A 17,356-nucleotide genomic window follows, 5' to 3' on the forward strand; every position below is an offset into this window, starting at 1 on the left:
TAAATGATCACGGTTAACATCAGCAGTAGTGCTATCACATACACCCCTGATATAATACAACAAAAAGTTCCTTTATGGGACTTTCCCCCAAATCCTTAACCCTGGTTGAATCATGAGAAAAAATTCAGACAAACTGAAATTCAGGGACATTGCACAAAATATCTGACTGGTACTCTTCAAAAGTGTCAAGGTCATGAAAAACAAGGCAAGGTCAAGACATCACAAATAGGTATAGACTAATATGACGATGACTAAATGCAATATGATATCCTGGATTGCACCTTGGAGCAAAAAACTTAGATTAGAAGAAAAACTGGCAAAACGTGAAAAAAAAACTGTAGTTAATAGTATTATACCAATGTTATTTGCTTAATTCTGACAACTGTACCATGGTTTTGTTAAATGTTGGCATTAGGGAAACTTGGTGAAGGGTATAAGGGAACTCTGTCGTATCTTTGCAACTCTTCCGTAAATTATTTCTAAATAAAATGTTTGGGACTTCACTGGTAGTACGGTGGGTAAGACTCCGTGCTCCCAATGCAGGGGGCCTGGTCCGATGAATGGTTGGGGAATTAGATCCCACATGCTGCAACTAAGAGTCCACATGCCACAACTAAGAAACCCACATTCCGCAACAAAGATCCCGCGTGCCGCAAGTAAGACCCCGCACAGCCTAAATAAATAAATAAATGAAGTCTAAAAGGTTTTGGAGAAAAGTGATTATCTGGAAGAGACTGCAAATCTGAATCTTCTTAAGAGCCTTTGGTTAATCTTACCTTGTAGGAGGAAGGCTGCAAAGTCCCCTCCTTCAGAAATCTCCATCTTTATACAGGTGGTTTGCTTGCTGGTATCATCCTGAAAAGAAGAGAGATACTGAGAGGAAGTTCAGCCTGATGACAGAAGAGAATGTATTTCAGGGCTTTTTGTAGTTCACACCAGGAAAATAAATCCTTTTAAAACTTGAGGCATAAAAAGATGCCTCAAACTGCTTCAAACTTTCCATTTTTGCACAGGAATTAGACAAGGTTGTAAGTAAAGAAGTGGAACTCAGTTTTCTGTCTAAAGGGTTTTGGACTTATTTCCTGGTTTCTTAAGTACTCCTGATGATTTGTAGTGATTTCATACTATCTGATCTCCTGGTCAGGTTTGCAAACCCTACAGACCTATGCCAACACTCAGGTATTCAAAATGAGCTGAAACAAGTTCTACATGACACTGAAAACTCTGGTCAGTTGCTTGAAAAAAGGCTCTGTCTAGGCTACTGTAGTGTCAGAGTCTGATTGGGCTGCTAAAACAAAATACCATAGACTGGGTGGCTCATAAACAATTAACATTTATTTCTCACAGTCCTGGAGGTTGGGAATCCAAGATTTCCAAGGATTTCTGGCAGATTCAGTGTCTGGTAAGACCTAGCTTCCTGGCTCATAGACCGCCTGCCACCTGTGGCTGTGTCCTCACATGGTGGAAGGGTTGAGGGAGCTCTCTTGGTCTTATAAGGGCACTAATCCCATTTATGAGGACTCTGCCCTCGTGACCTAATCACCTCCCACATTGGGGATTAGGATTTCAACATGAATTTTAGGGGGACACAAACATTCAGTCCATATTAAGTAGAAACTAAATGTAACCCTAGAATGAAACCTGCTCAAACTTTGGGCCAGGTGAAAAAGACTCAATGTGTACGGTTGTGCTATACCTTTAAGGAGCTCTAAGACTAGCAACATAAGGTGGCTAGACAAATTAGGCTGGTGTGCCCCCTAAATTATTTAAGGAGAATGAGTTTTAAATATTTAAAATTTTTGTTTTTCTTTCATTTTATTTTTATTTCATTTATTTATTTGGCTGCACCAGGTCTTAGTTGTGGCACGCAGGATCTTTAGTTGTGGCATATGGGATCTTTAGTTGCTGCACGTGAACTCTTAGTTGTGGGATGTGGGATCTAGTTCCCTGACCAGGGATTGAACCCGGGTCCCCTGCATTGGGAGCACGGAGTCTCAGCCACTGGACCACCAGGGAAGTCCCTCACTTTCTTTTTTAAAAAATTGGAGTATATTTGACGTACAATATAGTTATTAACAATTTTAAAAGTTTATACTCCATTTATAGTTATTATAAAATATTGGCTATATTCCTCATATTGTACAATATATCCTTGTAGTTTATTTTATATGTAATAGCTTGTACCTCTTAATCCCGTACCCCTATATTGCTCCTCCCCACTTCCCTCTCCCCACTGGTAAGCATTAGTTTGTTCTCTGTAACTGTGAGTCTGCTTCTTTTTTGTTATATTTACTGGTTTGTTATATTTTTTAGATTCCACATATTAGTGATATCAAACAGGATTTGTCTTTCTCTGTCTGACTTTTTTCACTTAGCATAATACCCTCCAAGTCCATCCATGTTGCTGCAAATGGCAAAATATCATTCTTTTTTATGGCTTAGTAGTATTCCATTGTGTGTGTGTGTGTGTGTGTGTGTGTGTGTGTGTGTGTGTGTGTGTTCCTTATCCATTCATCTGTTGATGGACTCGTAGGTTGCTTCCATATCTTGGCAATTGTAAATAATGCTGCTAAGAACATTGGGATGCATGTATCTTTCCGAATTAGGGTTTTGGGGTTTTTTTTCCATTATATATCCAGGAGTGGAATTGCTGGGTCATACAGTAGTTCTATTTTTAGTTTTATGAGAAACCTCCACACTGTTTTCCACGGTGACTCCACTAATTTACATTCCCACCAACAGTGTATGAGGGTTCCCTTTTCTTTACACTTTCACCAACATTTGTTGTTTGTGTTCTTTTTTTTTTAAAGGGCTTTTGTTTTTTGTTTTTTTAAATATTTATTTATTTTGGATGTGCTGGGTCTTAGTTGTGGCACACAGGATTTTTATTGCGGCATGTTTAGTTGCAGCATGTGGACTTCGTAGTTGCGGCATGCATGCAGGATCTAGTTCCCCGACAAGGGATTGAACTCAGGCCCCCTGCACTGGGAGCGCAGAGTCTTACTCACTGGACCACCAGGGAGGTCCCTGCGTTCTTTTTGATAATAGTCATTCTGACAGGTGTGAGGTGATATCTTTGTGTGGTTTTGATTTGCATTTCTCTGATGATTAGTGATGTTAAGCATCTTTGCATGTGCTTGTTGGCCATCTGCATTTCCTCTTTGGAAAAATGTCTGTTCAATTGTTCTGCCCATTTTTAAATCAGGTTGTTTGTCTTTTTGATGTTGAGTTGTATGAGCTATTTATATATTTTGGAAATAATCCCTTGGTTGCATCATTTGCAAATATTTTCTCCCATTCTTTTCATTTTGTTTATGGTTTCCTTTGCTGTGCAAAAGCCTTCAAGTTTAATTAGGTCCCATTTGTTTATTTTTGCTTTTATTTCCATTACCCCAGGAGACAGATCCAAAAAAAATACTGCTGCGATTTATGTCAAAGAGTGTTCTGCCTATGTTTTCCTCTAGGAGTTTTATAGTATCCGGTCTTACATTTAGGTCTTTAATCCATTTTGAGTTTATTTTTTTGTATGATGTTAAAGAATGTTCTAATTTCATTCTTTTACATGTAGCTGTCCAATTTTCCCAGCACCACTTATTGAAGATACTGTCTTTTCTCCGTTGTACAGTCTTGCCTCCTTTATCATAGATTAATTGAGCATACATGCATGGGTTTATTTCTGGGCTTTCTATCCTGTTCCACTGATCTATGTGTCTGTTTTTGTGCCAATACCTACTATTTTGATTACTATAGCTTTGTAGTATAGTCTAAAGTCAGGAATTGTGATTCCTCCAGCTCTGTTCTTTCTCAAAATTGCTTTGACTATCCGGGGTCTTTTGTATTTCCATACAAATTTTAAAATTATTTGTTCTAGTTCTGTGAAAAATGCCATTGGTATTTTGATAGGGATTGCATTGAATCTGTAGACTGCCTTGGGTAGTATGGTCATTTAAAATATTTTTATTTATGTATTTTAATATCAATTTGTATGTTATAGAAATTTCAAATGCACATGAAGACAAAAAATAGTATAATGAACCCCAGGTATCCATTACTCAACTTCACCAGTTATCAATATATGACAAATCTTGTTTTATTGTCTCCCAACTTCATTAAATATTTCTATTTAATTAATCCTAGTTCCTTAATACCACTTACTATCCAGTCTGTTTTCAAATTTCCTCAATTGTCTAATAAATACCTCTCCACAACTGGTTTGTTCAAATCAGAATTCATGTGTAACTGATTCACTTTGCTGTACACCTGAAACTAACACAACATTGTAAATCAACTATACTCCAATAAAATTTTTTTTAAGTCACTATCAAAACTGAGAAATCAGAATTCAAATGAAGTCCATGTATTGTATTGAGTTGGCCAAAAAGTTCATTCGGGTTTTTTGTAACATCTTAAGAAAAACCTAAATGAACTTTTTGGCCAACCCAATATTTCGTTAATTTATCTCTTAAGTCTCTTTTAATTTATAACTGTTACCCTATTTGTTTTTCTTTTCACCATTTTTTTGTTGACTAAACCAGGTCATTTGTCCTGTGGAATTTTTCACTTTCTGGATTGGACTGATTGCATCCCATGGCATTGTTTACATGTATTTCCTGTAAACCAGCAACCAGTTCTAGAGGTTTGATTAGAATTAGGCTCAATTAAAACAAACGGCCAGAATACTCCACAGGTGTTTGGTGTTTCCCTCCGGCATCACATGAGAAGGCTCATAATAGCTAGCTGTTCTTTCTTTTAATAATGTTCATGGTGATCATTGACAAGAGGTGTCATCCTGGCTCATCAATTATAAAGTCTCCCATCAGCACTGATGGTCGTTACCTAGACCATTACTCTGCAAAATGCCTACAAAACTGATATCCCCCAATTCTATCATTCCTTCTGCTTTTGTTAGAATTCTTCTATAAAGAAAATCTTTCCATTTTTCCATCATCAACTATTTGATTACCCTGAAATACAGCCTATATGGGAAAGTCAAGATAAATGCTTGATGCTCTCCCTAATCAGTTTTCAGAATACTGAGTTTGTACCCTAGCAACTTCCAGAGGTAATAATGAACTCCTTAAAAAAATATATGTAATGAATTAACTTTTTTTTTTTAACACTTTTGGTGTGTTCTAATCCACCAACACTACTTTCTTTTTAAAGTCCCTGTCAAGTTTGGATATCACAGTTTTGCTGGTCTCCTAAAATCAGTTGATGAGTATTCCCTGTATTTTTTTTAGAGAGATTTCTTTTTACATAAAATTTAAAAACAGTTTAAGGGACTTCCCTGGCGGCACAGTGGTTAAGAACCCACCTGCCAATGCAGGGGACACGGGTTCGACCCCTGGTCCAGGAAGATCCCACATGTCGCGGATCAACTAAGCCCATGCGCCACAATTATTGAGCCTGCACTTTAGAGCCCACGAGCCACAACTACTGAAGCCTGCATGCCACAACTACTGAAGCCCACGTACCTAGAGCCTGTGCTCCGCAACAAGAGAAGCCACCACAATGAGAAGCCTGCGCATTGCAACAAAGAGTAGCTCCCATTTGCTGCAACTAGAGAAAGCCTGCATGCAGCAACAAAGACCCAACGCAGCCAAAAATTAATAAATAAAATAAATAAATTTTTAAAAAAAGAATAAAGTACTTTGTTAAATAAAATAAGTAAAAAATAAAAACAGTTAAAGGCACAGATATTAAATGTACAACTTGATGGGTTTGGACGTATGTATACACCCATGTAACTAACACACAGTCAAGGTATAAGTCCCTTAGTACCCTGTTTCAGTCAATTACACCTCTATAGGCAACCAAAGTTCTGCTCTTCCTCACCAACATAGCTTGGTTTCAACTGTTCTTAAATTTAATGTAACTGGAATCATACAGGGCCTGTAACATCGGCGGGCTCTGCACCCTTTCTCCTTCAACAACATCACACTCCATGGTCTATCTCCTACACGGCAAAGGCACTTTCTGGGTTATTCTTTATGGCAGTCTGTTGTCCAAGTACATCTTCCTTGGTGTCCTTACTGGTGGTGAAACCGTATCTGTTGTTCACAGGAACCATCTGACTGTTCCCCAAACCTTTGTTGCCATAATCTCCTTGTCCCCACCAGCAGGCGCAGCTCCTTGCATGGGTGGTGCAGGTGTGGGCAGTGTGGAGGGCTGTGGGCTGCTGGGTCTCCACCTCCTTGCTCAGGGTTGTGGTCATGGTGACTGGGGCCGGCTGTGACAGCTGTGGCTCCTCCTGGGGTGTGAGGGCCACTAGGCAGGGCGGCGGTGGGGTTTCTCAGAGCTCTCTGGGGTCTGCTCTCTGCCCCTGATACTGATCGAACTCTAATAGCATCTATTTTTCTAAAAATTAATTAATTAATTAATTAATTTTGGCTGTGTTGGGTCTTCCTTGCTGCACGCGGGCTTTCTCTAGTTGTAGCGAGTGGGGGCTACTCTTTGTTGGTGTGCGTAGGCTTCTCATTGCAGTGGCTTCTCTTGTTGAGGAGCATGGGCTCTAGGTGCACGGGCTTCAGTAGTTGTGGCATGCAGGCTCAGTAGTTGTGGCACACAGGCTTAGTTGCTCCACGGCATGTGGGATCTTCCTGGACCAGGGCTCAAACCCGTGTCCCCTGCATTGGCAGATGGATTCTTAACCACTGTGCCACCAGGGAAGTCCCTAATAGCATCTTTTGACGAGCATAAGTTTTAAATTTTTTAGCAGCTTTATTAGGGATGTGATAACATAATAAACTGCATGTTTAAAGTGTACAATTTGATTAGTGTAGACATGTATATCCCTTGAAACCAGCACCACAATCAAGAAAGTGGACATATCCATCACTGCCAAAAGTTCCTCCTGCCCCTTTGTAAGCTTTCCCTCCACCCCTCTCCCAACTCACCCCAGGCAAAAACTGGTGTTTCCTGTCACTAGATTAGTTTGTATTTTCTAGAATTTTACATAAATGCAATCGTACAGTATGTATGTATTCTTTTTTGTTTCTTTTCTTTCACTCAGCCTATTTATTCAGAGATGTAGCCATGTTGTTATGTGCACCCTTTTTACTGCTGAGCAGTATGTACCATGATTTGCTTATCCATTCACCTGTTGATGGGTGTTGAGTGGTATCTTGTTTCTGGCTGTTACAAAGAAAGCTGCTGTGAACATTCATGTACATGTCTTTGTATGGAGATATGCTTTCATTTCTCCTGGGTAAATGTCTAGGAGTGGAACGGCCACATCATATGGTAGGTGTATGTTTAACTTTTTTTAAAAACTGCCAAAGTGGTGTGGCACTGCTTTACCACCAGCAGTGAATGAGAGTTCCAGCTCTTCCATAGCTCTGCCAACACTTGGTATGGTCAGTCTTTTCAATTTTAGGCATTCTAATACACGTGCAGTGATAGCTCATGACTTTAATATGCATTTCCCTAATGACTAATGATGATGAACATCTTATTTACCCTCTCTATATATTCTTTAGTAAACTGTCCTTTTTTCCCCAAGACATTTGCTCATTTTAAAAAACTGGGTTGTTTTCTTACTTTTGAGTTTTGAGTTTTAAGAGTTCTTCATATGCTCTGGATACAAGTCCTTTATCAGATATGTGACTTGCAATTATTTGCTCCCAGTCTATGACTTGCCTTTTTATTCTTTTAACAATGTCTTTTGCAAAACAGAAGGTTTTAGGGGTTTAAAAAAATAAATTTATTTATTTTATTTATTTATTTTTGGCTGCGTGGGGTCTTTGTTGCTGTGTGTGGGCTTTCTCTAGTTGCGGTGAGTGTGGGCTACTCTTCGTTGAGGTGCGCAGGCTTCTCGTTGAGGTGGATTCTCGTTGTGGAGCACAGGCTCTAGGCGTGGGACTTCATTAGTTGCAACATGCAGGCTCATTAGTTGTGGCGCACCGACTTAGCTGCTCCGTGGCATGTGGGATCTTCCCGGACCAGGGGTCGAACCTGTGTCCCCTGCATTGGCAGGTGGGTTCTTGACCACTGTGCCACCAGGGAAGCCCAGAAGGTTTTAGTTTTGATGAAGTCTAATCTATCAATTTTTTTCTTATATGGAATGTGGTTTTGGTGTTGTAGTTAAAAAATCTTTGCCTAACTCAAGGTCACAAAGACTTCCTCCTATGTTTTCTTCTAGAGGTTTTATAGTTTTAGATTTTTCATATAGATATATGACCATTTTGAGTTAATTTTTGTATATGGCATGAGGAATTAAAAGTATCTAATTTCGATGAAGTCCAATTTCAGTTTTTTTCTTTTATGGATAGTGCCTTTTATGTTCTAAGAAATCTTTGCCTGCCCCAAGGTTGCCAAAAACATTTCCTGTGCTTTCTTCAAAAAGGATAATGTTTTTAGCCTTTACATTTAGGTCTATAATCCATCTCAAATTAATTTTTATATATGATGTGAGGTAGGGTTGAGGTTCATTTTCCTCCATTTGTTTATCCAGCATTCCAGCATCATTTGTTGAAAATTCTTTCTTTTTCCCACTGAATTGCTTTGGTACCCATCAATAGTATTTTTTATAAAACAAACTACAACTAAAAATATACTCTGAGCAATACCGCCTCTTTTTTGGATTAATTATTTTTTTTAAAAAAAGACACTTTCTAAGAACCTATAGTATGCAGGTTATGTACTAGGAACAAGAAATATACGGTGAATAAGCCATGTCCTCTGCCCTCAAGGAACTTACATCCAGGAGAAGAAGCAGTCATATAAACAAATAAGTGTGGAGGGTAGAGAAAACACTGTGATAGAAATTCTTTCCTATATGGTGGTGGCACAGAGGAGGGAGGGATCAACTTCTCTTGGGTATATCAGGGAAAGCATCTCAGAAGAGGGGATATTTGAGCTGGTCTTGAAGAATGAGAGAAATTTAAGAGGTACACACAGTAGGTAGGGAGACAAGGAGAGCCTTCTATGCAAAGGGAACAGCATGGACAAGGGAACAGGATGTGAAGCAGCCTGGAAAATTTAGGGACTTGTAAGTAGTTATTAGACATGTTGGTCTGGTGCTCAATCTGGACCAGAGTTCCTTAGTAATTTTCTTCTCTTGACAACCAGGAAAATGAATCCAAGGCATTCAGTATGTACCCTCTGATGGTGAGGGATCTTTTAATTGGATATTTTGGAGGAGGCTCTTTGGCCAGGGAGGTCTCTATTTCTTTCTACTCTAGGATGGCTGTCATTGCCTCCATGTTAAAAGTAAACTTGATTTGCTACAGCTTTTGGCCCAGCTACAGATGAAAGAACATGAGCTTACCACTTCATTGATGGCTTTGATGAGGTAAAGACCATCCTTATAAAAATAAAATAGTCTAATGATACCTGAAACAGAAAAATAAGTAAGAATGAAAGACAGGCAGGTGAACCGAAGAAAAGTTGAAATTTTATATTTGACTTTCTGAGATATCATGATAAACTCATGCATTATTAGGCTTCTTCCCTGGCCCCTCCACTGCCCATGATCATCTTGGACTCCTTGCCTTCTTCCACCCCTCACTTGAAATGTTCAAGTTATTCTCCGTCTTGGGTCATCTCGGTCTACACTGGCCCTACCCTCTTCTTCTAGAATCCTCTTGTAAGCACTTCGGCCACACCAATCCACTCGTGATTTCTATTCATCTGTTTTAGCACATCATCCCATAGTGTTTCACATTGTTATCCAACTGCTTCCTGTGAGTGTTTTTTACTCCTCGAGTGAGTTCACAGATTCTCTGAGGAAAAGGATCACATCTTACTCTTCTATGTGCCTCATTTCTCACAGCCCAACAAGCTCCTCATGCAGTTAATTTTGTTGATACAATAAGTAATTTTGTCATTCTCATTCTCATTTAACCTAAGGGCTCTAGTATGTGATCATCATCCACCATGACTTCTTGCCTCTTTCTTTAGGTGCCTCCCAGACACTCATAACCTGCCCCTACAGCCATAATACCGACCTTGCAGAGGTATCTGGATCACTGTGGGTGAAAGTCTAACTCAACCCAATAAACATTCATGGGATATCTGCTCCATGACCACAAATGTGCTAGGGACAACCAAGGCAGTCTCTGCCCTCAAATTCATCACATTGAGAATCACACAGACAGGAAACTAACTAGATATAATGCAGTGTGATAAATGCAGTCCTATCTTTACACCAAACTCCTCCTGAGTATCAACATTCCCACTCCAGGTGCCTCAAAGATGTGCATGCTCAAATGGAATTTCTCAACTCACAGACTCCTGAAATCTTATTCTCCTAAAATTTCTTAACAAGTAATAGCATCATCATCCACCCCATTATCTAAGGAGGAAAGGAGTAATTTTTCTTCACTTACCCTCACATACCACCCTACTCCCTGACCCCATACATACATTCCATCACTCACCAAGTTTTTCCACTATATTTTCCTTTTCATTTTTTTAAGCTTTTTATTTTGAACTAATTTTAGACTTAGAGAAAAATTGCAAAAATAGTACAGAGTTCCCTTATAATCCCTCACCTCATTTCCCCTAATGTTAACATCTTACAGAACTACAGTACAATTTTCTTTTCATTTTAACAGCCCCTGCCTTGGTTCAAACCTTCATAATTTCTCTCCTAAATGAATGCACTAGCTCTTCCTGGTCTCTCTACCTCTCCATTTGACTTTTGCAAACTCCTATCAGGGTGCTCTTCCTAAAATGCCAGTTGGGTCAGGTCACTCTCCTGCAGATACGTATCTTCCAGGACACTGTCCATAGTTCTCTATACTATGGTCCCCATGTCTGAGTCATCCTCAGGCTGAGGAAGAAAAGCAAGCCTGGCTTAAATGAGCAGCAGGATTGCTGAGTGCTGGAAAGGAGTCCACTCTGCCTGGTTCAGATCCTGCCTGTACCACTTACTTTCTGCGTTACCTCAAGTAGGTTATTTAACCTCCATGCCTCAGTTGCCTCTTCTGAAAAACAAGAATAATAAACTGTATTTACCTACTAAGGCTGTTGTGATGGTGAAATGGGCCAACATGTGTGAAATGTTAGAATAGTGCCTGGCACACCATACTGTCCTGCAGATGTTAGTCAACACTGCATGACCAGGGAGAACTCTCCAGGTCTGGCCCCTCCCATGCCTGGAAAGGAGATTAAGTTGAATGCCTGGAAAGGAGATTAAGTTGAACAACAGTCTACAGGTACCTATAAATTAGGCTAAAAAGGAAGATGAAGAACGTGTACCCATTTCATCCACAGAAGCAATAAGTATTTCACTCCCCAAATCTGTGGCCCAGATGTAAGTGACATCAACCTTAAGTTTCTCCCAAACATATATTCGTTTAGCATTGTACAGATTATAGATGGAGAATCCTTTGGTTCCTCCAATAAACACATAGTCTTGGGAAATAGCCATACAATTTGGCATTTTGTTGAGCTGGGAAAACAAAAACATAGAAAAAAGGAATGATTTTTCAGTTATCACCATCGGCAAGTAATATGAGCTAACTTTTCAAAGAGGAAAGCAGGTCTCTCCTAGTTATAGTATCATGTCCAAACACAGTGCCCATCTAAATATCTTGCCAAAACATCAAGAAAGTCATAGCATTCTACTCTTAGGGGAAAGGGGCCAGAGAAAACAAAGAAGTTGAGAATAAATGCTCATTCACAACACTAAGTGACCACAGGCCCTGTGGTGAGTGGAACAGTGGCCCCATTCCCTGTACTTTATTCATCTAGAACACTGGTAAGAGCTGTAACTGACACACTGGCAGATTTTCAACCAGCAAGCAAGGGAGTGATTAATACACTCTGAAAGATTTTTAAATAACAATAGGATGTAAAAGATACATCTGTATAATCTTCAATTAACCAGAACACCCATTTCCCCAGGCAATTACTAGATCTATTTTAATCAACACCAGCATGCCTGTAATCTTTCAAAAATGCACTGTCCTATTGAATGAAGGTTCCTGGTAGTAATTCCTTCCCTGGATCAGGTGTTATCATTTATTAACACTCAGTTCAGAAACAAGTCCGCCTTGTCAGCTGCTCCATACCTTGCTTTCTAGAAGTGGAGGGTAGATGGTGGGCTGGATGCGGCTGAGCTCAGCTTTCCTCAATGCGTCCCTCTCCTCAATAATTTCCCACGAGTGGTCAAACAGAAAGTTCACTAGCTTGTTGATCATTCGATAAGGCTGAGGTAGGGAATCCTGCTCTTGATCTGGACCCTTGAAGACCCAATCCTCTTCATCATCCTTAGACCAGTCCTTCTCTGTAGGGGACGGCACCTCCAGTGTCCCCTTTCGTGTTAAAGTGGGCAGCTTCAGCTTCTGGGCTCGACTTCCTTTGGGAGATGTCATCACAGAAGGTGGTGCTGGAAATATCTATGAAATTCTGAAAAACTGATCAAGGAAGTCGAGGTATTTTGCGAAAAAGGGGAAGTTATCATAAGACAGCTGATCATCCTCCTTAGCGTATTAGCCTATGGGAACTATTTATTCTAGAGATTGGCATCTTCCTTATTGCCACATTTCTAAGATATGCTCTTCATATTAATAAGGGTATTAGCAGAGAGAGGTATTGACTATTCACATCTTCCAGACCAGCTCAAGATGATGTGCCCTATGACAAAAGGAAAGGAATTTGGCACCCTGTTGCCTTTCTTCACCTCCTGATAAGAGAGTGGCTGTCTTTCTGTCCCAAATAGAATACACCCTTTCTCCTACAGCTTGTGCCTTCCCCTGGCTCTTCCATCTCTGCAAATGGTTGTGCTGAAGCTAGCTGTGTAGGGAGCAACAACTTCTCCAGTTCTTTTTCCCTCCCCTCCAATCAGATGCAGCTCAAGTATTATCCAATCCTTGCTGTCCAATTTGTTCCTTCCTCTCTACTCCCCCTGCTCCCATCCAGGAGCTCTGTAGGCACAGTGCCCAGAGCCTATGAGATTTTTCAAGGGCCTGCAGAAATGTTTGAGACTTGCAAAAATATTGACTAAAAAAAGCCCCCCACAAAATCAAGATAATTAAATATTTACAACTTATCAACTCCACTCTGTGCGTGCATAATGTTTAAGTCTATAAGAAAAGAACAAGCAACCTATACTTTATAAAACTAAAAACGGTACAAATTATAAAATGACTTTCAAATGTTACAGTTTAAAAAAGGCATTTAATGTCGAACATGGGGTACATTTTAAGATGCTTAGTAGGTAGTGGCATAGGGTCTTACACTGTCGGAGTACCCTGGGGCCATGGAAGTCTTATAAAGGCCCTGCTGCCACCATCTTTTCTCACCTGCTAGAGTACATTTGTGATGTTTCCAGTGCAAAGTGAGGAGAGACTACCTGGGTCTGAGTCTGAAAAGAAAGAATCACCTGAAATCATCAGTGGGAACAGTAAGCTGAGCTCACACAGGGCCAGGAATAATGCCTGTTTCCATCAGTGAGAACGGAAAACCTCATAATTCACAAATATCGGGTTAGAGTACTCCGAAGAGCATAGCCAAGTAGTGGGAAAAATTAACCCTAGAATAAACGCTGCTCTAGTGTTGCCCACCAAATCTTAGAAGTCAGAAGATCAAACTTACTACGTAACTTAACTACATACCAGAACAAACTCAAGAATATTTATAGGAATACAAATATGAAACCGAGCCCCCCTAAAACCAAGTTCCCTTACTGAGTTTGTGATTAATCTAGCCAAAACTTTATTCCCTTGCTTGTCTCCTCTGACCTCAATCCCTTTCTTGTCCTCTCTGACCTCAATCTTGTGCTAATTGGACACTAATAAACCAGAACAGATGACTAAGATTGCACTTGTTGACAACATCGTAAATGTACTAAAATTGCTGTTATAGATATCATCATTAACATATAAACTCAGCTTGTTTCTCTAGGGCAAGATGAACTCACAGACCCCCGAGTCATGGACCACCTGGCCAGAGAATCATAAACCAGAGACATCCTGACTCCCGAAACCCTGATTAAGAAATGTCAGAAGATGTGATTAAACCCAGTTTCCTTGTTCTTCCGCTTTAAAATATCCCTATCCCAAAGACCACTCCCTTGCTTGGTGCCCTGCAATAAACCCTTACTTTGCTGCAAACATCCACTGTCAGAGTTTGACTTTCTGTGCCGCAGGCACATAAGCTCTTGCTCGGTTACAAAAATATCCAGCATCCAATGAAGTAAAATTCACAATGTCTAACGTCCAATTTAAAAAATTACCTCAAATGCAGAAAGGCAAGAAGACACAAGCCATAATAAAAACTCAAGCAATTGAAGCTGACTCATAATCAACACAGAACATTAGAATTAGCAGATATATAATTCTAGTATATATCTAGATTAGTATATTCCACATGTTCAAAAATCAAGAGGAAGTGCTGAACATGTTACGTAGAGATGTGGAAGATGTTTTAAAAAAAAACCCAAACTGAACTTTTAAGGATGAAAACTATTGATATAATGTCTGCAATGAAAATATACACTGGATTAGATTAATAACAAGATTTCAGAGCAACACAGATTAGATGGGCCAAAAAAAAGAATAGTGAATTTGAAAACATAGCAATAGAAAGAAAATGAAAGAAAGAGAAAAATTTTTTGAAAAAATATGAAGACAGTGAGGTGTAGGATAACTTGAAGTAGCCTAGTATAAGTGTGATTGAAATCCCCAAAGGAGGGAAGAGACCAAAAAAAGCTGTAGAAATAATGAACAAAAATTTTCAAATTTTGATGAAAACTATAAGCCAACAGATTTAAGAAGAAAAATCCTAGCAAATTAAACATGAAGAAATTTATACCAAGGCACATCATGATCAAACTGCTCAAAACTAGTGATAAAGACAAAATCTGAAATGCAGCCAGAGATAGAAAGGCATGCATAGAGGAACAAAGTAAAGGACAAGAGATTTCCTGAAAGAAACAGCAGAAGCAAGAAGACAGTGAAGCAACATCTTAAAAGTACTGACAGCAAAAAATTTGTCAATTAAGAATTCCAGGCCAAAAAACATATCTTTCAATAAATGAAGGTGAAGGAATTCCCTGGCGGTCCAGTGGTTAGGACTCTGCGCTGTCACTGCCGAGGGCCTGGGTTCAATCCCTGGTTGGGGAACTAAGATCCTGCAAGCTGCGAGGCCAAACAAACAAACAAACAAACACAAATAAATAAATAAAGGTGAAATAAAGAATATTTAGACATACAAAACCTGAAAGAATTCATCAGCAGCAGTCCAGCATTATAAGAAATAATGTTAAAGGAAGGCCTTCAGGCAGAAGAAAAATGGCATCAGAGAGAAATGTGAATCTACACAAAGGAGTGAAAAGCACTGGATGATAGCTATGTAGGTAAATATAAAAGACTTTCTCTTACTATTTAAATTCCTTTAAAAGATATCGAAAATGTTTAAACAAAAATAATAATGTAGTGTGGGGTTAATAACAAATGTAGAAGAAAAATATATGACAATAATAGTACAAAGGCTAGGAGGGGAGAAACAGAAGTATACCGATATCACTTGAAGGTAGAATATGATAAGTTAAAGATGCATACTATAAACCCTAAAGCAACCGCTAAAGTAATAAAACAAAGAGTTATAGCTAATAAGCCAACTAGAGGAAAAATGGAGTCACAAAAATACTCAATTAAAAATGTAAAAAAGAGGAAAAAGGGCAAAAAACTGATGAGACAAATAGGAAACCCTAACCATATCAATAATCATATCAAATGTAAATATTCTAAAGACTCCAATCAAAAAACAGAAATTGTCAGATTAGATAAAGGAGAAAGACTCATATATGCTGCCCACCAAAAATCCACTTTAAATGTAAAGACACATACAGGTTAAAACTAAAAGAGTAGAAATAGATGTACCACGCTAACACTAAAGAAAGCTGGAGTGGCTATATTAATATCATATGTAGAACATTTCAGAGCAAAGAATATTACCTGGGATAAAGAGGTATGTTTTATAATAATAAAGGGGTCGATTCATCAAGAAGACATAACAGTCCTAAATGTTAATGAACCTAATAACAGAGCTTTGAAATCCATGAAGCTAAATGATAGAATTTCAATGAGAAATAGACAAATCCACAATTACAGTCAGAGATTTCAATACCCTCTCTCAGTAATTTATAGAACATGTAGACAAATCAGCAAGGATACAGAAAACTTGAACTCTATTAACGAATTTGGATCTGACTGACAGTTGTAGAACACTCTACCCAACAACAGCAGGATACAAATTATTTTCTAAGTACACTTGAGACATTTATCAAGAAAAATCATATTCTGGGCCATAAACAAGTCTTAATAAATTTATAAGTACTCAAGTCATACAAATTATGTTCTCTGATCATACAGAAATTATTTTAGAAATCAATAACAGATAGATATTTAGAAGTATACATAACCTCAAAATATTAGGAAATATTTCTTAATAACTTATCAATCACTACTACATACCTATTACAATGGCTCAAATTTTAAAAAAAATATTGACAGTATGAAATACTTGTGAAGATGCAGAGCAATCGGATTCTCATACATGGATGGCTGTTAGGAATGCAAAGTGATACCACCACTCTGGAAAAGGGTTTGGCAGTGTCTTATAAAGTTGAACATATATTAATCATATGACCCAGCAATACCACCCCTGAGTATCTACTCTAAGAGTATGAAAACTTGTGGGCACAAAAAAGCCTGTACACAAAGTGTTTATTGCAGTTCTATTTATAATTACCCCAAATGGGAAACAATCCAAATGTCCTTCACCAGGTGAATAGACAAACCAACTGTGTTATATCCACATAATGGAATACTACTCAGTAATAATAATACTACTAGTATTATAATAATAGTAATAATTATAATAAATAATATAATAGTAATAATAATAATACTGATACATACAAAAACATGGATGAATCTCAAAGGCATTATGCTGAATAAAAGAAACCAGTCTAAAACTTTATGTGCAGTGATTCCATTTATAAGGCATTCTTGAAAATCAAAATGAGTAATGGAGAACAGATCAGTGGTTGGCAGGAGTTATAAGTGGAGGGATGATGTTATTTAACGTTATTTAAAAGGATGAGGGATTTTTTTTGGGTGGTATGGGACTGTTTTATCCAGACTGGAAAGAACTATGTAAAGCTGTCTTTATTTATAATCAGACAATATGATTATCTATAGAGAAAACCTGATATAATCTTTTTAAAAAAATCTACTAGAACTAATAAATGAGGTTAGCAAGGCTGCAGGATAAAAGTTCAATATACAAAAACCGCCTATATTTCTACATACTGACAACAAGCAATAAAAAATTGAAATTAAAAATGCTATTTATTATACTATTTATAATAGTATAAAAATATGAAATACTTAAGGTTAAATTT

The 17,356-nt window shown here is 38.4% G+C and overlaps 1 protein-coding gene across 1 annotated transcript in view; it reads right to left on the reverse strand.

The window, feature by feature from the left end:
• Positions 1–14,041, reverse strand: part of WDR93 (WD repeat domain 93) — a 42,672-nt gene extending 28,631 nt beyond the window's left edge. The window contains exons 1-4 of the mRNA XM_028495756.2: positions 12,018–14,041; positions 11,203–11,395; positions 9,269–9,333; positions 777–855 (exon numbers count right to left, since the gene is read on the reverse strand). Of these exons, the coding sequence (XP_028351557.1) occupies positions 777–855; positions 9,269–9,333; positions 11,203–11,395; positions 12,018–12,320 (640 nt within the window). The 5' untranslated portion in view covers positions 12,321–14,041. The remainder of the gene's footprint in view (positions 1–776; positions 856–9,268; positions 9,334–11,202; positions 11,396–12,017) is intronic.
• Positions 14,042–17,356: the final 3,315 nt, after the last annotated feature.

This window comes from Physeter macrocephalus, chromosome 11 (genome assembly GCF_002837175.3).
Source record: "Physeter macrocephalus isolate SW-GA chromosome 11, ASM283717v5, whole genome shotgun sequence".
Lineage (NCBI taxonomy): Eukaryota > Metazoa > Chordata > Mammalia > Artiodactyla > Physeteridae > Physeter > Physeter macrocephalus.